At 41.2% G+C, this 22,605-nt stretch overlaps 1 protein-coding gene across 1 annotated transcript; it reads left to right on the top strand.

Moving 5' to 3' along the window:
- Positions 1 to 283: 283 nt before the first annotated feature.
- ccdc13 (coiled-coil domain containing 13) lies at positions 284 to 12,535 on the top strand. Its single transcript, XM_029623404.2, has 16 exons — positions 284 to 422; positions 1,827 to 2,047; positions 2,395 to 2,543; positions 2,741 to 2,883; positions 3,157 to 3,243; positions 3,469 to 3,582; positions 3,664 to 3,768; positions 3,913 to 4,083; positions 4,232 to 4,408; positions 7,105 to 7,311; positions 7,538 to 7,635; positions 7,836 to 7,898; positions 8,024 to 8,170; positions 8,653 to 8,807; positions 8,938 to 9,031; positions 9,444 to 12,535. Exons 2-16 carry the CDS (start codon positions 1,863 to 1,865, stop codon positions 9,616 to 9,618), a joined length of 2,070 nt encoding a protein of 689 aa, XP_029479264.1. The 5' UTR covers positions 284 to 422; positions 1,827 to 1,862; the 3' UTR covers positions 9,619 to 12,535.
- The last annotated feature ends 10,070 nt before the right edge of the window (positions 12,536 to 22,605 follow it).

The following is a 22,605-nucleotide window of genomic DNA, read 5'->3' as shown; positions in this document are numbered from 1 at the left end:
GGGCAAATGTTGCTCAATCCAAGTGTGGAAAGCTCTTAGAGACTTACCAAGATAGGTGCTTCTACAAAGTATTGACTCAATGGTGTGAATATGTAGGTAAATTAGATGTTTCTGTATTTCATTTTCGATAAATGTGCAAATATTTCTAAAAAGATGTTTTCACTTACTCATTATGGTGTAGACTTGCATGTGCCACCGCTTGCCATCTCCCCACCTGTTGCGCGGTGCATGCCTCCAAAGGAGGGACCCGTTGCCATGGATACACTAGCGTTCGATCGGACGAGGAAGTGTACCAATACCAAAACAGCTCTACACACGTTTCGTGAACTGTGACATGTCAAGCTTATAACCACAGATATCTCAATTGTTCAGCAACCTGTGTATTGTTCTGTTGTAGCTCGACGCAGAACGTTGTTACAAAGGTGAGTTGTAAATGAATAGTTTAATCTCCTGCCTGTTATAACAGCTAACGTTCGCTAGCTAAGTTAGCTAAACTAACGTTAGTTAGCTGACCTTAATAACGTCCTTAGCCAACGCCGGGCTATCTTAAAATATGATGCTAGTGAGGTTTAAAACCTCTGAGACTAGGCCTAAGCATACTTTACACGAAGTGAATTGTTAATTACTAAAACATATTTTGTTTGGATGTAGGTCTAGTGTCTTGTAACCATAACCACCCCACCCCTCCTCTCCACCCCTCCTCTCTCTATACAACCGTTGTAGACCGAGGATATTTTAGGATATTCGGTGAATATTAGATTTTCTCTCATCAATAACTATTGAACAAAGCATGCCATGGCTATAAAGATGGTATATTCTGAATCGTCTGGATGGAGAAATATCCACACCTTTATTATTATTTTTGTAATAATACGATTTCGGGATTTCAATCTTCAATAGCTCTTATACAAAGTGTGCCATGGCTATTACGTTGATATGTTCAGAATCAGGGAAGGATGGACAAAATAAAAAGCTTTATTTAGGTAGATTTATTTATCTTCCTTTTTTTTGTTTTTAGCTTTCAATCTTCAAAAGTTCTTACACAAAGGGAGAGATTATTATGTGCAGTGTGTATTTCTTCTTTTTTTTTTTTGCAAAAAATTCTAAAAACCTGTTTTCGCTTTGTCATTATGGGGTATTGTGTGTAAATTCATGAGGAAAACAGTTAATTTAATCAATTTCAGAATAAGGCTGTAACATAACAAAATGTTGAAAAAGGGAAGGGGTCTGAATACTTTCCGAATGCACTGTATACTTTTCTTAGTCATGGCACGCTTTGTGTAAGAGCTATTGAACATGAAAAAAAATACAAATGCAATTTCTAGAGAGAAAAAAGCAAGGGAGCTTTGTCCGTCCTCCCCTCATTCTGAATATATCATAGTCATGGCACGCTTTGTGTAAGAGCTATTGAAGATTGAAAGCTACAAATAATAATATAAAAATACATTTCAACCAAAACTGGTGTTTTCTCCATCTTCCCCTTATTCAGAATCTACCATCTTCATAGTCATAGCATGCTTGATTCAATAGCTATTGACGAGAGAAAACCGGAGATCCAATATTAAACACATTTTTACCTTGATCTGTTCTAGCTCCTGTTTGTGTTTCATGGAAATTAGCACATAGCTGTAACTGTACACATTGGCATTTCAAATGCAGGTCTAGCTCAACTGTACGTTCCTATGTAACTACCATGTAAATGCTTGTCATTAAGAATGCATTACATCATTTAAATGGACCCCAAATTAACAGTGTTAGTTAGCTAGCTACCCTTTTCTTTGTTTTGTCAGCCAAATTAAGTGTTAACATTTATTTTCAACACCAAGGGACTGGAATTTCTGGGTTGGACATTTCTGTACAACATGGAAGAAGATGATGGACTAAAGGATAACCTTCGTCTACAGTTCCAGGCTCTGCAGGAGCAACAAGAGAAGCGTCTCCAGAGAAGACTAGAGAAACAGAAGAAGGAGCAGAAGGCCACTGAGATCCAGGACAATCTGGACCTGTCCCAGCTAGACATTCATCGCGCGGATGATTGTAGTAAAAAGTGAGCTCTATGAAATATTATTAGGTTATATTATTAAAGCTAGACAAAGTTTCCTCCCCCAATACAGCCTAATATTATGCTTACTGTAGGCATTGTAGCATTACGAATTCATTATATGTACCTATCTCATTATTACCCAAATGGATTAGTGTTTGGAGCAATTGTTTTGGACTAAGGCTTTCATTAGCTTTGAAATAGCAATTGTAACACAATGCAAGTTGTGGGTCTTTTAGGGGAGAACTTCCATAAACCTAAATATGACTGTTGTTATTGTCGTTTGTAATTGGAGGGAATTTATCATCCTCCATATTAAAATGTTGACTTTAATGGGTTTTTAATCCTCACAGGCTGTTACAGAATGAAAATGAACAGTTGCAGGACCAGGTGAGGGAGTTGAGGGATGAAAATGGCCGACTATTCAAACTAGTGAGCGAGAAAGACTTTGAGATTAAACATCTGAAGAAGAAGAGGGAGGAAGACAGGCTGGCTTTAGCAGGTATTGTACAGTATATGAAACAACTTGAATGAACAATTTATCTTTTGGGTTGATAAGCATTGGATTTGGCTACATTCAGAGTAAAATTATGATATATATGTTTTATTCTCACTTTCAGAGCTCCATTTGACTTTTGGAATGTTGTCTAAAGTGGCATATGTCCTTTTTTGTGTGATTTTATGACTATCTTGTCCAAGGTACATCTGGCTTGGCGGGTGATGCGGCAGCTACCAAGATTGTTGAGCTTTCTAAGAGGAATCGAGAGTTTGCTTCTGAAATGGAACGAGAAAAAGTTAAAGCAAAACAAACTAGCAACAGAGTGAAAGAGCTTGAGAAAGAGGTAAATGGGATGTTTAAAGAACTTATCATTTAACATTGCTATAACGAAGAGTCAACAACTGTAACAAACCCGAATTCCATCTCATGTCCAGTCTGTCAATTGACAATGACATTTGGATGCAAAATCCCAATTTTATACATAAATGCCCGAGACTTTCCACTTCTTGACCCAATCGGCCATTTGTCAGCGGTATTGCTTTATAGACTGATGATGTAAGCTCTTGACTGGATGGGTAAGTAATTAAAATAATTGCAATTTTGTTAAATCCTCTAGCTCCAGAGTGCTTTGTTGCTTAGTCCTCCTGGGAAGAAGATGGATGTAAAGCCACAAGACATGAGGTCATCCCAGGACTTCCAGGAGGTAATTAGTCTTAATGACTAATCATCATTTTTAAGCCGTGAACAAATATGAGCCAATACTCAAGAGAACACTGCCACATAGAAATGCTTATGTTGTTGTAGCTGTGATTGCATTTTAGCAAAAACCTTTTGTACATGTTTATTCTAAGCAAACCCGGCTAATTGTATTTGTGTCAATATTGTGACTTTTCAATGACAGCTATGACTGTGTTCCTCTCACCAACAGAACAGTCCAGTGGTAAAATCTCTACAGGAAAAACTATCTGCTGCACAATTCAAGATGACAGAATATCGAAACCAGATTCAAGCTGTCAAGCAGGAATTGAAAATAGCTCAGAAGGTGTGTATACAGCCGTTAAAAGTTCAAACATTTCAACGCTTATGGCATACTATTCCAGGCATGTTTTTGTTCCTACTGTAGGTGTTATCCAGTGAGATAGGAGAGGAAGTCAGCATCCAGCAGCTACTGACCAGCCCAGGGAACTGGAGAGGTCGTTCCCAGCAGATACTGGCTCTCCAGATTAGGGTGAGCTGACTGCCTGCTGACATTGGAAGAACTTTCGAGGCACAGAATATTGATCACACAATAACCTCTTAAAATACATACAAGGTCATTTGTAGACTGCAATGTAGCCATTTTAATGTTTCTCTGTTGTTTATTTGTCCCCAGGTTCGGGACCTGGAGCAGCAGCTGAGCCAATCAGCTCAGAGGAAGCAGCCGTCATTCGTCAGCGTTGAAGAGGATCTACTGTGGGGCGGGGCCTTGCAGAAGACACCCCCCCAGGACAGGAACCTCAGCTACATCCGCAATATGGAGAGGGAGAAGAGAGAAACTCTGGAGGTAGGAAGAGCCAGACTTGATTGACAATTGATTGACAGTTCAATCAAACCTGCATTGTGGTATTCACACAGTAGCTCTTTTGAGATTTTGAGGTTTAATTGAACTCCAGCCTTAGTTCTGCTTCTCTCCTCCTGGCATGTGTGGTTAGAGGATGACGGGGGACTATGATTCCGTCATGAAGGACCACAAGGATGTGAAGAAGAAGCTGGAGGGCTCCAAGGCCAGAAACAAAAACCTGAGCACTGAGGTGAAATCACTGAAGGCCCAGATCTCCACCCTGCTGGACAAAGGAAAGCATGATGATGAGCTGGTGGATGCCTTACTGGTATGTTAGCAGACCTGGGTTCAAATAGTTTTCTTTGAACTGCTTTGAGTGTTTGATTGAGCCGGTCTCAAGTGCCAGATGGGCATGGTTTGCACTTTTGTGACTTTTCCACTCTAAAGATAAGTTTCAAATACTAGTATGAACCCATGTACGTTATATTGGTATATCATATTAGAACTTTGAGTGCATCATGGGAAGAATTTCAACCTGATTTAAGCCCTAAATGGAACATAATTGCCTTTTTATGCACTTTTGCTCTACGCATATTCTAACCTTGAACTTTAACATGAGAATAGTATGCAATTCACCCGCTATTTGTTTGGTGTGGAGATCAAATAAATGAAGGTGTGGCGGAGGTGTGTCTACTGATACGCCGTATTCTGACCTTGACTTAATTCCCTCATAAGTCCACCACCTTTACGCGCGATGAAACAATGAATAAGGTCGCGCAACCTGTCGGTTCCAAGTGGAACAACATCTACTTTCTTTTTTTCTGATAGAAATAACACCATCCTCCATGCGTTGTAGTTTACAAATTGATAAAAGGTAGGTAAATGAGTAAGCCGTTTGGCTAAGGCGATTGTAAATATAAGCAATCATTTGGGATATGTAGCCTATTTGAATAATTATGGAACACACACCATGCGTAGCAGTTTAAACCTGGACCCTGGCGCATGGTTCACAACTGTACCATTGTCATCACAGTTCTCAGATTAGTGAGGATTATTATGGTAGATTAAAAGGACTACTGTTCAACCCCTATTGTACACTTTTCTCACCTTGCAATATTTCATGGATTGAACAATTGAATACGGCAATTTCAGGGTGAATCAAACCACTGTTTTTTTTAATTCACCAACATATTTTGTGAGTAAAGGCTCGTGTCACGCCCTGACCTTAGTTATCTATGTTTTCAGTATTATTTTGATTAGGTCAGGGTGTGATGAGGGTGGGTATGTGTGTTTTACACTTGTCTAGGGTTTTTGAATATCTATGGGGTTTTGGTATGTCTAGGTAAATGTAGGTCTATGGTGGCCTGAATTGGTTCCCAATCAGAGGCAGCTGTTTATCTTTGACTGGGGATCCAATTTAAGTTGCCATTTTGGTTTTGTGGGTTATTGTCTATGTGTAGTTGCATGTCAGCACTCGTGTTATAGCTTCACGTTCATTTGTTATTTTGTTAGTTTGTTTAGTGTTCTTCGTTTAATAAGAAGAAAATATTCACATCACGCTGCGCCTTGCTCTCATCAATACGACGAATGTGACAGGCTCTCCAACCCTGTTCTTTATTTTTTTTTATTCATAAGTACTTTCCTAACCCTAAATAATATACATCATCATTTTGGTATTGTATTTTTACATCTAAAAAGGCGATATGTATTTTCATGGTTTTCTTTCATTGATCACTTATATTCTGAACCGTTCTCTCTTTATCTACTTCCCCAGTCAGGTGAACTCGTGGATACCATTTTTATGTCTCTGTGTGCAGTTGGAAGGGGGTTGCTAACTAGCGTTAGCACAATGACTAGAAGTCTATGGAATCTGACACTGGGGAAGTAGATATATTTGCCAGAATCCCAAAGGAGCCCATATTTTCAAGTTCTCATAACATTGTCTCAGATGGATTACATCTTCACTCATCGGATTGATCTATAATTGAACGAGTCCCTGCATACAAATACCTTGGTATTTGGATTGACAATGATTTATTGTTTGAAAAACATATGAAGGACCTTGTTAGATATACTTTTTTTACAGAAACAGACCTCGTCTCTCACTAGTCAGCAGGAAGCAGTCAACCTTTCTACCTGTTCTTGATTATGGTGATTCTATTTATCAAAGTGCAGTTGCCTTTTTCATAGCACCCTTCGTTTTATCACAGGAGCGTTTTATTATTCTTTACTGTATTCTTTACTAAAAGTTTTACTGGACCTCTTTGAAGTCCCGTAGATCACATCATTACTCTCTTTTTGTTTACAAAGCCCTTCTCCACAAGCTTCTCCACCTAACTAAGCCCTTCTCCACCTAACTTCACTATTAAGATTTAAAATGACAAGTTATCAAACCCGTTTACAGGGTTGGTTAAGTCTGGAGACTCCTTTGGTGTCTGCAGAGTTTGGTAAGTCAGCCTTTAGGTTTCTTTATTCCACGTGTTTGGAATGATCTCCAAAATACATTTCAAATAGATGCGTTAGTGTCCTAGGGCAGTTCAGAGGACATAGGATTTTTATAATGAAGGATGTGTTTGTTTTAGTTGACTGTGTTTTATGTATATTGTGTAGATTTATGTTTGTCTGTGCAATATGTGTTGTGCTGTTTTATATTGTATTTTATTTTTGATGTATTTTAATGAAATATACAGGGCTCCCTTGTAAAAGAGACACTGGTCTCAATGGGCACTCCCTGATGATTAAATATGGGTAAATAAATAATGCTGTAGACCTACTGCATTTGCCAACATCAAATACATATAGACATCACAGAATAATCAGTTTGATGCATCAGTTACTCACTTAGTTAGTAATATGCTGATGCTTCACTTCACTTATCAACACATACAGTAGTACACAAGTTTCTAGAGTGAAGTGTCCCTTGACATGTCCTCCCCTAATCCTGTCCCCCTAATCCTGTCTCCCTCTCCACCTGCCCCCTCTCCCGCCCCTGTCCCCCTGTCTGTCCTGTCGTGAGCCCCATAGAAGCAGCAGAGCCAGCTGCAGGAGGTGCTGGGCAGGCTGAGTCAGCAGGACGCGCAGACCAAGGAGAGCCAGCAGAACCTAGGACAGCAGCTGAGCAGCGAGGCCCAGAGACACACATCCCTCATCCAACAGCTCAAACACATGGTCTTCGAGAGGGAGGCCAAAGTGAAAGAGCTGGAGGACGAGATACAGCAACTGTCCTTAAAGGTAAACTGACTGTGATTCTGCAAGGAGATAAAAAGACTTCTAATGATTGATGTCAATGCTATTTACTGAGAGTTTTGGCTTCAGCGTTTTGGGCTAGTTCCATTTATTTCCAGTCGCTTCCAATATAGAAAATGATGCTTTATGGTAGCATTTTTTTCAAATGCAACTGACCTATGGAATTCAGGACTGGAATTTAAACAGAATTGATTTTGTAAATGTGTTGCAGAGAGAGGAAGGCGGTCAATCAGGCCCCAAGACGACCACTGGCAGCTTCTGGCCTTTGACAGCAGGGGGAGACAGCAGTAAGAGGATTAGCTCAGCCCGGTATGTGTGCAAGTGGGAGTCATAAATATAAGATAATCTTGTGTCATAAATGTCAAATATTATAGTACATTCAGGGATATATGACTCATCTACCTTGCTTACAAATTATTCAATTATCAGTTGAAAGTGTCATTGATTGTGCAATGACTATATTGATGTATTATTTATCTAAATGTATGTTTTTTTTCTCTCTCGTATAGTTCAGTATCTAAACTTGGACATAAACTAGTGGAGTCAGCAGCTGGGGTCAGTTTAGAGGTCAGGTAAGTCTTAGCCTCCATAACATCTGGTACAAATCATCCGATGTTTTTAACTGTTATTCGATGTACAATAAAACCTGTTTGTGGTGGACTACACCTACTGATACAATTTACCACTACTATCTCAGAGATGCAGGAGCTCCTTCGGGTTGTCAGAACTGTTCAGAGGAGGTCAGGTACCTGAAGGCAGAGTGTACAGAGTTTCGGACCCTTTGTGAGGCTGCCTGTGTCGAGAGAGATAGGCTCCTAGAGCTTGTCAAGCTCCAGCAATCCAGGTATTACGTACAGCAACTACCAATGGATTTCATTTCTGCAACACAAATGTCCGGGTGTATTGTGTGCATTACATTAGTTTAGTTTCTTTTCCTGTCCTTTACTAAATCATATGGGTGGGTGTTTAGATTGCTAATATTGGGTGTGTGCCTTTTTGTCATTTTTTATTTATTACTGCTTTCTCTCAACCTCTCTGTTAACCTTTGTTTTTACATCTTTCCGGCATGGAAATGTAAGCCTCCTTACTTTGTAATGACCAGATTACAGTACCTGATGGGAATTTTCATGATGATCATGCAGTTTTTAAACATAATACCGCAATCATGACTAACCCGGTTGGCAGAAATAAAAGTACAGGCTTTGTTACTGGCTACACCTTTTAGATATATAAAAAGAACACAGCATTTTAAAATGGGCAGGTTTTTGTCTTGGTATGATTGGGATATAGTAGTAAGAGACTGGGCTGGTGTGTTTGATGTGACAGGGAGGAGGAAGGGAAGCAGAGGTGCCTAGGAGCAGAGCAAAAATTCCAAGGAGAACGCAGAAGGGCCGTAGCCCTAGAGCAGCAGCTAGAAAAAGCAAAGCTGGATCTGGGCAAAGGATTGGCTCCCAGAAAAACTAGCAACAAGGGCACTGGAGGTAAGTCTCAGGGTAGGCACACTGATCTATAACATTAACACAGTGACAAGACTGAGAATGGGATTTATATTGATCCATAACTGCTATTTCCATCTTATTTTTATTGTTATTTTCTTTTCTACCATCCCAGGAGCCTCGTCTAGTGGGAGACAGAGGGAATCATCATCCCCTCGAAGCCCTCCTGACCTTTCCAGGGAGGCCCAAGTCATTGAACTAAGTACCCAGTGAGTCTGACTTAGTGTTTTTTTTTTTTGTCCTCTGTTCTGTCTCTCCTCGAACTCCTGGGGGGGGTGACCCTGTCTGTCACAGATTGACAGTTTGTATCTCCAGACTGTGTTCAATTATAATAAGATTGAACATCTTCAGTGAGATTACACCCAAGAATAGAGAATATAACAAACTAGAAACTCACAAGAATACTGAGTATGACATACTAGAAATACTGTACATGTACTGTATCAGCCCAATTGGAAGTCAGACACATTGTACATGTATACATTGGAGTTTTACTTTCTATGAAGAATAAGAACAGCTCAAAAAACACAGAGGGTATTCATACATTACAAACTCCTTCTTGACTGAAGCACACTACCATGTTGACGTGTTGTTGTGTGTTTCTCTCCCTCTGTCCCCAAGGCTGACGGTGCTGCAGGGGGAGAACGAGGCTCTGAGGGCTGAGCTGAGGAGCACTCTCCAGGCCAAGGCTGAGGACCTGCAGCTCTGCAGTGACATGATGAACCAAGTCAAGCACGTCTTTCTGCAGGCGCTGCGACAACACAAGCAGGACAGAGACACAAACCAGGAGAATTAGTTAGCTAGCTGTATTAAAGGCCCTGGCTGCTTAACCTGCTGGACTTCAACCACGTCCCCAAAAAACCTTAAGTTCCTCTTGTCCAGTCATATCAACTCTGAGGAAGGACAGGAATGGAGCAGGCCTGTCTGCTTCAGCAATACAATGTAATTACTGGTTCCTGGTTTCCTGACTGCTTCCTGCTAACTCTGTTGACCACGAAAAGACGACAACCTGCTTTGATTGCCCCCATGTAGTGAATATGAGTAAGCCAATCAAAGCCAACTTGGCACCTGCGGACCAAAAAGTTTATCAACTTTGACATGAAGATGTTACACAGTGGTTCCTATTGTTGATTGCATGACTGGTCAGTGCATATAGAATGTGTCTGCATTATGTGATGTGTATGCATGGACTTGTCCATAGGTGTGTTTCTTTTCTAAATGTCACTGTCATGTCAAAATAGTGTCGTCGTCTTAGCACCTGTGTTTGTAAGATATAGGATAGAGGGCCGCAGTGTGTTTGTAAGATATAGTATAGAGGGCCGCAGTGTGTTTGTAAGATATAGTATAGAGGGCCGCAGTGTGTTTGTAAGATATAGTATAGAGGGCCGCAGTGTGTTTGTAAGATATAGTATAGAGGGCCGCAGTGCAGTGTGTTTGTAAGATATAGTACAGAGGGCCCCAGTGTGTTTGTAAGATATAGTACAGAGGGCCGCAGTGTGTTTGTAAGATATAGTATAGAGGGCCGCAGTGTGTTTGTAAGATATAGTATAGAGGGCCACAGTGTGTTTGTAAGATATAGTATAGAGGGCCACAGTGTGTTTGTAAGATATAGTACAGAGGGCCGCAGTGTGTTTGTAAGATATAGTACAGAGGGCCGCAGTGTGTTTGTAAGATATAGTACAGAGGGCCGCAGTGTGTTTGTAAGATATAGTACAGAGGGCCGCAGTGTGTTTGTAAGATATAGTACAGAGGGCCGCAGTGTGTTTGTAAGATATAGTACAGAGGGCCCCAGTGTGTTTGTAAGATATAGTACAGAGGGCCCCAGTGTGTTTGTAAGATATAGTACAGAGGGCCCCAGTGTGTTTGTAAGATATAGTACAGAGGGCCCCAGTGTGTTTGTAAGATATAGTACAGAGGGCCCCAGTGTGTTTGTAAGATATAGTACAGAGGGCTCCAGTGTGTTTGTAAGATATAGTACAGAGGGCCCCAGTGTGTTTGTAAGATATAGTACAGAGGGCCCCAGTGTGTTTGTAAGATATAGTACAGAGGGCCCCAGTGTGTTTGTAAGATATAGTACAGAGGGCCCCAGTGTGTTTGTAAGATATAGTACAGAGGGCCCCAGTGTGTTTGTAAGATATAGTACAGAGGGCTCCAGTGTGTTTGTAAGATATAGTACAGAGGGCCCCAGTGTGTTTGTAAGACATGGTACAGAGGGCCGCAGTGTGTTTGCAACACACATCACAGTTAAGATGCTAATGTTTAGTTAGGGCTCTATTCAATCCATATCGCTGAAGATCTGTTTCATAACACATTGACAATTAAAGGCAATGTTTCCTGCTGTCTCACGGTAAACGCTGCATATCAAATCACATTTTATTTGTCACATACGCCAAATACAACAGGTGTAGACCTTATCGTGAAATGCTTACTTACAAGCCCTTCACCAACAATGCTGTTCAAGAAATAGATTTAAGAAAATATTTAGTAAATAAACTAAAGTAAAAAAAATGAAATAAAATCAAAAAGTAACATAAGAAAATGACATAATAATGAGGCTATATACAGGGGTACCGATACCGAATCAATGTGCGGGGGTACAGGTTAGTCGAGGTCATTTGTAAATTGACTATGCATAGATAATAAACAGCAAGTAGGAGAAGTGTAAAACAAAGGGGGGGAGTCAATGTAAATAGTCCTGGTGGCCATTTAATTAATTGTTCAGTAGTCTTATGGCTTGGTGGTAGAAGCTGTTAAGGAGCTTTTTGATCCTAGACATGGCGCTCCGGTACCGCTTGCCGTGCGGTAGCAGAGAGAACAGTCTATGACTTGGGTGACTGGAGTCTGACTTTTTTTTAATGACGGCTCAATCTGAAATGACCTTTAAGTTTCAACATGGATCCTCCCAGATACTTGTATCCAGGCTACAGTATCACACATAAATATTTGACAGCCCCAAACCAAATAGTAAAGAAAGTAAAGTTCCTCAATAGTTTAACATTATTCAAAGCTATCGCGGCTAATCACTTCTGACTTAAAACCAGATGTGGGGGAATAGTGGTTGAAAACGAATGTAGACATTAAGCTACACAAACTCCCTGCTCTGCCAGTCTATACTGTCGGTTCCTTAGAGCATGTTCCCAATGCTTACTGTATATACAGTGATCTCCAAAACTATTGGGACAGTGACACATTTTGTGTTGTTTTGGATCTGCACTCTAGCACTTTGGATTTGAAATGATACAGTGACTATGAGGTTAAAGTGCAGACTCAGCTTTAATTTCAGGGTATTTTCATCCATATCGGGTGAACTTTTTATACATAGTCCCCCCATTTTAGGGGACCAAAAGTATTGGGACAAATTCAATTACATGTGTATTCAAGTAGTCAAAAGTTTAGTATTTGGTCCCATATTCCTAGCCCGTAATGATTACATCAAGCCTGTGACTCAGCATTTGCTGTTTGTTTTGGTTGTGTTTCAGATTATTTTGTGCCCAATAGAAATGAATGGTAAATAATGTATTGTGTCATTTTGGAGTCACATTTATTGTAAATAAGAATAGAATATGGTTCTAAACACTTCTACATTAATGTGGATGCTACCATGATTACGGATAATCCTGAATGAATAATGAGTGAGAAAGTTCACCCGATAAACGGTTCACCCGATATGAATGAAATTACCCTCAAATTAAACATAACAGTCTGCACTTTAACCTCATCGTCATTGTATCATTTCAAATCCAAAGTGCTGGAGTACAGAGCCAAAACAACCAAAAATGTGTCACTGTCCCAATACTTTTGGAGCTCACTGTATATATAATATATGACCTGTGCATCTCATTCCACTAGTGGATTCCAAAAAGCTGTCTACTGGACTGTGTATCCTTGTGGGAGTGGCCCCTACCCCTAACCTAACATCCGAGTTATTTTCTTACTATGTTAGCCAAAAGGATTTCAGCAGAACCCCCTGCTCCCCCTCTACTCTCCCTCCCTCCACCCCTCCACATCACGCTTAATTTAAACCCATGGCTGAGTTAGTGTGCTGCTTGAAATACCACACTATTTCTCCCAGAACCCTGTGGGAGATTGGCGGGTCCCGGCTGGACTGAGCGAAAGAGAAAAAGTGCCACAAGACAAAAATATCAGACTTTGGGACGTGATGAAGAAAGCCTTTATACTGCGAGAAACAAAAAACTGCTTGTGTTGCAATGCACACCTCCTAGGATTTAAGGTGAGGCACTCTATGTAGTGTTCTACTACCAGCGTTTTAGTTAGCTGTGACCATGACTAGGTAAGACATCAAAGGGCTTTACTTGCTACTTGTGGCTCTTACTGCAACGGTGCTGCTTTTGTATAAAATAAACTTCACAGCTTTTGTTGATGGAGCGAAGAGTTGTTACATCCAATAAATGCATCACAACAATACAGAAACATCCTCAAACGATGTGACGACTCAGTGGATGATGTGTGCATTCCGAGTATTCCTTAATTACCAATTTACATTTGACACTTGTGCTGTACCAAACATGCATGATCTTGATTGAAATCCCCTTTCAAGTCAATCTGCACAAATGAAACCATCATTTCCTCTAAAGTTATTGCTCGCTTCAGTTAGTGACTGACAGCTCATATAAGTTGCTAAGGAATACAATTATATATAATATTAAATTGTATTCATATGCAGAGCTGTCAGTGACTCCTGTGTCACCAAGGAATAAACAAACCCCTATGTAGCCTTAGTATTAATATACCTATTCCTGATGGCTTTAGAAATTAAAGGAGTGTCATCACTTTCAAATAAATTACATTTTAACCAACAGTTTTTATATTGTTGTATGAAAGTTGGATTACGCAGAAAGGTGTAGATTTATTCCAAAATGCCCAATAACCCACCAAGCCAAACAAACTTGTGTAAACACAGCAGTACGTAAACATGCTGACCTATTTGTCATTCCAGGTTTCAATGACTCCTTTCTCCATCCTTCTCCTCAGAGGTATTCCCCCTCGTTCTGGACCAGTGCTACCTCCAGACCATTGACTGCATCCAGAAACTAAAGTCAACAACCCAAGCTGTGAACGCAGAGGTTAAAGTTAGCCGTCAGTATTTGAGGGATACTGTGTATGTGTGCGTGTGTGAACATTTCTCTAGGCCCTGAAAACGAACGGACAGTATGTGTGCCCCTCTATGAGTCCATTCATTCCCACTGTAGCAACTTTCTCATTTACATGCAATGGAAAGAAAATAAACACGCTGCTTCAGCTGACTCCTAATCTGTTCGTTTACAGTAAGTAGGGAGGAAAGCAAGCCAAGGCCGTGGTTTTACAACAAAGGTGTAGGCTACACTGTAACAGAAAACTCATTTATACGGTAATGTTAAGTAATTATCAACAGTGAAAAGAACTAACGTTTTACTGCAGCATGCTGTAAATTATGGTGCATTGTGGGAAAATTGCTGTATTTCGAATGGTACTGCAATTCCACCACACAGAATACAGTACTGTACCTTATCTTTGGAGTGGAAAAAAACCATTTTGACCACTAGTGGGTGCATGGTATTGTTGATTCTGGCTTGTTAATATATTTTAAGGTGTGCCTTGTAAGATAATATATTTGTTGCACATGTGAGTGAGAATGCTGTACCAATTTAACTTGTGTGGTTATAGTGCCCCTTCAATGTAAAATGTGTAGATGGGTTAGCTGACAATGTGCAGGGTCCTAATTTACGTTCAGTGCATGTCACTAGATGGCAGTATGGTCAATTCTGTTTCCATTTTGAAACGAGGTTGACAATGAATTATCATTTAATTTAATGTAATTAACATTTCGTCTGATTTCACTACAGACAAAATATATTCATTTGTGCAGCTTTATCTTCTATACAAAACAATTATCCCTTCAGTTGTCACTTGTTATTCATAGCCTCCCACTGGGAAATATGTCAATTCAGCAACTATTCCACATTGGTTCAATGTAATTTCATTGAAACTACGTGGAAACAACATTGATTCAACCAGTGTGTGCCCAGTGGGCTTTGTGTTCCAGACTAATCTTTTAACATGTACAGCATGCACTGCTTTCATTTCCAGGAAGAACACATTTCTCAAAAGTAATCAAAGATTAGATGTTTTCTGAGCATTCACCTAATGGCAAATGTGCCAGCCTACAAAAAGAAAAACACTTATTCTGAAAATGAATGGAAGCACAACATTTTGTGTGATTTACCAATTTGGTCAAATTGTCAGCTAAACCCAACTCTACCATAGTAGCCTGTGACAGAAGCTACTATCATAGTCATCTTTATGGAAAATGACCATTTAACCTATTTCACCTTTCACTGAGCAGACTCCACACATGTTATTACCAATAATCTCACTCATGTCAAAGTGGCATGTACTTTTCATGGCTGAGGATTTAAGGATGATCAAGCAGGCGTCTGCCACAGGAATTGCCACTGACACAGAAGTCCTTTTTCTTTTTACCCCAGTTGATGTCTGAAAGCAGCCAAGAGTCATCTCTTATCAAGTTAGGCAGGGTAGATGGGAATCAGGCCTAGCGACCATTTTCGCTCAACTCCTACGCACACTGCTCCATGGCACCACACCAACAGATGTCTGGCGGATATGGCCGGTGTTGTGTTATATCACGGTGCCATGGCAAAACAGATACAGATACAGTATTGTTTATGACAGGAGGAGGACCATTTAGGGAATACTCTCTTTTAAATTTATATTTGAGTCATTTAGCAGAAGATATTATCCGGAGCAGTGGTTCCCAAACTTTTTACAGTCCCGAATTTACAGTCCCGAACCCCTTCAAACATTCAACCTCCAGATGCGTACCACCTCTAGCACCAGGGTCAGCACACTCTTAAATGTTGTTTTTTGCCATCATTGTAAAGCCTGTCACACACCCTATACGATACATTTATTAAACATAAGAATGAGTGTGAATTTCTGTCACAACCCGGCTCGTGGGAAGTGAATAACTCACCATGAGTTAATGAGAAGGGTGTGCTTGAAAGGATGCACATAACTCTGCAATGTTGGGTTGTATTAGAGAGAGTCTCTGTCTTAAATAATTTTCCACACACAGTCTGTGCCTGTATTTAGTTTTCATGCTAGTGAGGGCCGGGAATCCACTCCCACATAGGTACTTGGTTGCAAAGGGCATCAGTGTCTTAACAGCGCAATTTTCCAAGGCAAGAATCTCTAAGCGCAGCACTATCCAGAAATCTGGCAGTGGCTTCTGATTAAATTCAATTTTCACAGAACTGCAATTTCGATGAGGCTCTCTTGTTCATATATCGGTAAGTGGACTGGAGACATGGCATGAAAGGGATAGCGAATCCAGTTGTTTCTGTCATCCGTTTCGGGAATGTATCTGCGTAATTGCGCACCCAACTCACTCAGGTGCTTTGCTATATCACATTTGGCATTGTCCATAAGCTTGAGTTCATTTGCACACAAAAAAAATCATACAATGATGGAAAGACCAGTGTGTTGTCCTCTTTGACACAGACAGAAAAGAGCTCCAACTTCTTAATCATAGCTTCAATTTTGTCCTGCACATTGAATATAGTTGCGGAGAGTCCCTGTAATTTTAGAATAAGACCATTCCGGCGACAGAAAACATCACCCAGAGAGGCCAGTTGTGTGAGAAACTCATCATTCATGCGGTCAGACAAATGAAAATGATGGTCAGTTAAGAAGACTTTAAGCTCGTCTCTCAATTCCCCAAAATGTGTTAATACTTTGCCCCTTGATTACCAGCACACAGTATGTTGTCATAGCGTTACATGGCCGCTACCCATATCATTGCATAATGCAGAAAATACACGAGAGTTCAGGGACCTTGCTTTAACAAAGTTAACCATTTTCGCTGTCGTGTCCAAAATGTCTTTCAAGCTGTCAGGGATTCCCTTGGCGGCAAGAGCCTCTCGGTGGATGCTGCAGTATACCCAAGTGGCTTCGGGAGCAACTGCATGCACATGCGTTTCCACTCCACTATGTTTCCCTGTCATGGCTTTTGAGCAGATACCAACACATCTTGACCACCAACGTCCATTTGATGTCATAAAGCTGTCCAGTACTGTAAAAAATATCCTCTCATGTTGTCCTGGTTTCCAGTGGCTTGCAGTTTACAATTGGCTCATTCATCCCCCTCCTCTCCCCTGTAACTATTCCCCAGGTCGTTGCTGTAAATGAGAATGTGTTCTCAGTCAACTTACCCGGTAAAATAACAGATATATAAATAAATGAAAAAGAAGACGATGTCGTCCTTAATTGACCCCCCATAAACATAACAGATATGTTCTAGCAGTTGTGCCAGCCCGCCACGTCTGTTGACTCATCCAGATGTAACACATATAATTCACTGGCTTGTATGCGAAACAGTAATTGTTTCAAAACATCTCTTGCCATGTCACTGATGAGTCGTGAAACAGTGTTGTTTGATGCAGGCATTGTTTGTATAGTTTTTTGGGGCCTTTTCCCCCGGTATTGTCCCAGCCATATCCGTGGTAGCAGGAAGAATTCAGTCCTCCACAATAGTATGGGGCTTGCCTGTCCAAGCCACTCCATAGCATACCATATAAAACGCTTCTAGTCCCTTCTTATTAATGGTACCTATTGCTTTTATACATGTCTTACTAGTCGAAAGTTGTCTTTATTCTCGCTCAAAAAACTCTGTGGCTTATTTTTCTAATTGTCATGTTTCGTTTCTAAATGTCTGCGCAAGAGTGAAGGTTTCCCGTGAGAGAGTAAAGGTTATTGTGATTGGATGTTAATTATTTGACTCAGCTACCTGTATTTGACAGTGTGTTGTTATTTGGCTGAACACTAGATGGTTTAATTTTATTTTTGGCAGTAAAACGAGGCTACTCAGGCAAGAAGAAAACCTCACCCAAATGTATAGCCCAGTTGGAAAATATAAATGTACTGTTTGAAAATGCACAAAGCACAATTGGCCTAGCGTCGTCCGGGTTAGGGAGGGGTTGGCCGGTAGGGATAGCCTTGTCTCATCTCGCACCAGCGACTCCTGTGGCGGGCCGGGCGCAGTGCGCGCTAACCAAGGTTGCCAGGTGCACGGTGTTTGTTTCCTCCGACACATTGGTACGGCTGACTTCCGGGTTGGAGGCGCGCAGGCTTTCAACCTTCGTCTCTCCCGAGCCCGTACGGGAGTTGTAGCGATGAGACAAGATAGTAGCTACTAAAACAATTGGGTACCATGAAATTGGGGAGAAAAACGGGGTAACATTTAAACAAAAAAACATTTTTTTTAAGAAAATGTGAAAACAAATATATATATATATAAATATATATATATATATATATATATACACACACAGATATATATATATTTTTTTTTCTTCACATTTTCTTTAAAAAAAATGTTTTTTATATATATACAATATAAAAGAATAGAAAGAAGGGTCTGTAGTTTTCAGAGTGGAAGAGTGTTGGTTTCTTGAGGAGTGGAGCAACTCTGGCCATATAGAAGTCAGAGGGTCAGTGATGAGTTGATGAGGGAAGTGATGAATGGGAGGTCTCCAGAGGTAGTCTGGAGAAGGATAGGGGGGATGGGGTCGAGAGGGCAGGTTGTCGGGTGGCTGGACATCACTAGTAGCAGGATTTCACCTGGAGAGAGAGAGGAGAAAAAGGTCAAGTCGTAGGGTAGCTCTGTGTGAGTGGGACCTGTGGACTCAGTAGGCTGAGGGTGTGAGGGGTGGATGTCATCAACCTTTTTTTTAAAGTGGTTGACAAGGTCTAAAGTTATTTTCATTTGTATTTTAAGAATATAGGATAGAGGTATTTTTTTTGTTTTTGCATGTTTCTCTTCATATTGTCTTTGGTAATTTTGGCTTCTTAAGCTCTATCAGGTGTCCTACACACTAAGAAAATATGGTTCCTCCAGTATCCTTTGGGATTGGTGAACGGTTCTATGTGGAACAATAATGACTCAAAGAACACTTTAGGCCTCTCAATGGTTCTTTGCAGTTCACAAAAGGGTTCTTTGCTGTTTTAGTGATAATGAAAATGTAGGGATGGCATCTTTTAAAAGCAACTTCCTCTCCATTTTAGATAAGCATGCTCCGTTCAAAAAATGCAGAACCAAGAACAGATACAGCCCTTGGTTCACTCCAGACCTGACTGCCCTCAACCAGCACAAAAACATCCTGTGGCGGACTGCAATAGCATCGAAGAGTCCCCGTGATATGCAACTGTTCAGGGAAGTCAGGAACCAATACACGCAGTCAGTCAGGAAAGATAAGGCCAGCTTCTTCAGGCAGAAGTTTGCATCCTGTAGCTCCAACTCCAAAAAGTTCTGGGACACTGTGAAGTCCATGGAGAACAAGAGCACCTCCTCCCAGCTGCCCACTGCACTGAGGCTAGGTAACACGGTCACCACCGATAAATCCATGATTATCGAAAACTTCAATAAGCATTTCTCAACGGCTGGCCATGCCTTCCGCCTGGCTTCTCCAACCTCGGCCAACAGCTCCGCCCCCCCCGCAGCTCCTCGCCCAAGCCTCTCCAGGTTCTCCTTTACCCAAATCCAGATAGCAGATGTTCTGAAAGAGCTCCAAAACCTGGACCCGTACAAATCAGCTGGGCTTGACAATCTGGACCCTCTATTTCTGAAACTATCCGCCGCCATTGTCGCAACCCCTATTACCAGCCTGTTCAACCTCTCTTTCATATCGTCCGAGATCCCCAAGGATTGGAAAGCTGCCGCAGTCATCCCCCTCTTCAAAGGGGGAGACACCCTGGACCCAAACTGTTACAGACCTATATCCATCCTGCCCTGCCTATCTAAGGTCTTCGAAAGCCAAGTCAACAAACAGGTCACTGACCATCTCGAATCCCACCATACCTTCTCCGCTGTGCAATCTGGTTTCCGAGCCAGTCATGGGTGCACCTCAGCCACACTCAAGGTACTAAACGATATCATAACCGCCATTGATAAAAGACAGTACTGTGCAGCCGTCTTCATCGACCTTGCCAAGGCCTTCGACTCTGTCAATCACCATATTCTTATCGGCAGACTCAGTAGCCTCGGTTTTTCGGATGACTGCCTTGCCTGGTTCACCAATTACTTTGCAGACAGAGTTCAGTGTGTCAAATCGGAGGGCATGCTGTCCGGTCCTCTGGCAGTCTCTATGGGGGTGCCACAGGGTTCAATTCTCGGGCCGACTCTTTTCTCTGTATATATCAATGATGTTGCTCTTGCTGCGGGCGATTCCCTGATCCACCTCTACGCAGACGACTCCATTCTATATACTTTCGGCCCGTCATTGGACACTGTGCTATCTAACCTCCCAACGAGCTTCAATGCCATACAACACTCCTTCCGTGGCCTCCAACTGCTCTTAAACGCTAGTAAAACCAAATGCATGCTTTTCAACCGATCACTGCCTGCACCCGCATGCCCGACTAGCATCACCACCCTGGATGGTTCCGACCTTGAATATGTGGACATCTATAAGTACCTAGGTGTCTGGCTAGACTGCAAACTCTCCTTCCAGACTCATATCAAACATCTCCAATCGAAAATCAAATCAAGAGTCGGCTTTCTATTCCGCAACAAAGCCTCCTTCACTCACGCCGCCAAGCTTACCCTAGTAAAACTGACTATCCTACCGATCCTCGACTTCGGCGATGTCATCTACAAAATGGCTTCCAACACTCTACTCAGCAAACTGGATGCAGTCTATCACAGTGCCATCCGTTTTGTCACTAAAGCACCTTATACCACCCACCACTGCGACTTGTATGCTCTAGTCGGCTGGCCCTCGCTACATATTCGTCGCCAGACCCACTGGCTCCAGGTCATCTACAAGTCCATGCTAGGTAAAGCTCCGCCTTATCTCAGTTCACTGGTCACGATGGCAACACCCATCCGTAGCACGCGCTCCAGCAGGTGTATCTCATTGATCATCCCTAAAGCCAACACCTCATTCGGCCGCCATTCGTTCCAGTACTCTGCTGCCTGTGACTGGAACGAATTGCAAAAATCGATGAAGTTGGAGACTTTTATCTCCCTCACCAACTTCAAACATCAGCTATCTGAGCAGCTAACCGATCGCTGCAGCTGTACATAGTCTATTGGTAAATAGCCCACCCATTTTCACCTACCTCATCCCCATACTGTTTTATTTATTTACTTTTCTGCTCTTTTGCACACCAATATCTCTACCTGTACATGACCATCTGATCATTTATCACTCCAGTGTTAATCTGCAAAATTGTAATTATTCGCCTACCTCATGCCTTTTGCACACATTGTATATAGACTCACCACGCTGCACCTTGGTCTACTTCTTTTGACGGTTAGTTCTTTTGACAGGTTAGCTGGTTTCTGTATTTCTGTAGGTTAGCTGGTTTCTGTTTAACCAAGTAGTTATACCACTGACTGACATTTCTGAGCTGTTTTGACTGCAACTACGCATATATCTAAGGCCATTTTGAGTTCATACACGCTCACACCTGGTTATAACCAGTTAAAGACGAGTGCTCCATCTGTGCAGGTGATCTGTCTATCAGGTCGAGATCACTCCAATTGGTCCCCTTATCCCACTGGATTCAAATAAATACTTAAAAAAATATTTGCCCTAGAATAAATAATTTTTATAGAGTACACACCAATACAGCTCTCTGTGTAGATTCGAGAGCTTACCCGAGTTCTGTGTTGCAGTTCTATCAAGTAGTTATACCATTGGCCGACTTTGTATACCATTGGCAGATTTCTATATGCACAAAAATAAGGTAATTAGATTTTCTTTTTTTACACAGTTACACATATGGTAAAGAAAAATACAATCTTAGGCAAGTACATGGGGAGCTGTATCTGTGCAGATGATCTCTATCTAGTGGAAATGACTGATACAGGTCCCCCTCCACCCTCTGGTGGTATGGATAAGTTGTTATCATGTCTCCAGAGAGAACTAGATTCAAATAAAGGTCCTATATCAAATTACTATCGGTAAATAGCCCACCCATTTTTACCTACCTCATCCCCATACTGTTTTTATTTATTTACTTTTCTGCTCTTTTGCACACCAATATCTCTACCTGTACATGACCATCTGATCATTTATCACTCCAGTGTTAATCTGCAAAATTGTAATTATTCGCCTACCTCCTCATGCCTTTTGCACACAATGTATATAGACTGTGTTATATAGACTGACTTCTACTGTGTTATCGACTTGTTAATTGTTTACTCCATGTGTAACTCTGTGTTGTCTGTTCACACTGCTATGCTTTATCTTGGCCAGGTCGCAGTTGCAAATGAGAACTTGTTCTCAACTAGCCTACCTGGTTAAATAAAGGTGAAATAAAAAAAATAAAAAAAATAAAAAAAATCTCATTAGCACGTTTTGGGGTGTGGTTTGCGCACAGCTCTATTTGTTCAACAGTGCGTGAGAATGTCATTCCAGTTGATCTGTTGTGTTATGCCGTTACATGTGAAATATGACTATGGCCAGTGTCAGTGTCTTGAGAAAGACATATATGGCCTTGTGTCATTTAAGAACTAATGTCTAAATCAGTGGCTCTCAAATCTACCTTCGGGGAACTTTAGCAGTTCCAGATCTAGCACACCTGATTCAACCTGTCAGTTAACACAACAATATAGCCTATAGAATTTTAACAATACTGTTTGATATGGCTACGCAGAAAAAAAATGACCCTTAATGGTTCTTCAAAAGGTTTATTTCTAGAACCTTTGAGATTGAGAAAGGTCCTTTAAAGAACATTCTTCCTTTTTGGAGCTATATAGAAC

The sequence above is a fragment of the Oncorhynchus nerka genome, linkage group LG20 (genome assembly GCF_034236695.1).
Source record: "Oncorhynchus nerka isolate Pitt River linkage group LG20, Oner_Uvic_2.0, whole genome shotgun sequence".
NCBI classification, from domain to species: Eukaryota; Metazoa; Chordata; class Actinopteri; order Salmoniformes; family Salmonidae; genus Oncorhynchus; species Oncorhynchus nerka.
Note: the sequence above shows the minus strand (reverse complement) of the source record. Positions and strands in the feature narration are given on the sequence as shown.

Bases quoted from the DNA above. Each gene is read 5' to 3' on its own strand.
- ccdc13 (XM_029623404.2), top strand. From the start codon at position 1,863: ATGGAAGAAGATGATGGACTAAAGGATAACCTTCGTCTACAGTTCCAG. The intron at 3,769-3,912 runs GTGAGCTGACTG...ATTTGTCCCCAG, and splicing joins TACTGGCTCTCCAGATTAGG to GTTCGGGACCTGGAGCAGCA. The intron at 7,636-7,835 runs GTATGTGTGCAA...TCTCTCGTATAG, and splicing joins AAGAGGATTAGCTCAGCCCG to TTCAGTATCTAAACTTGGAC.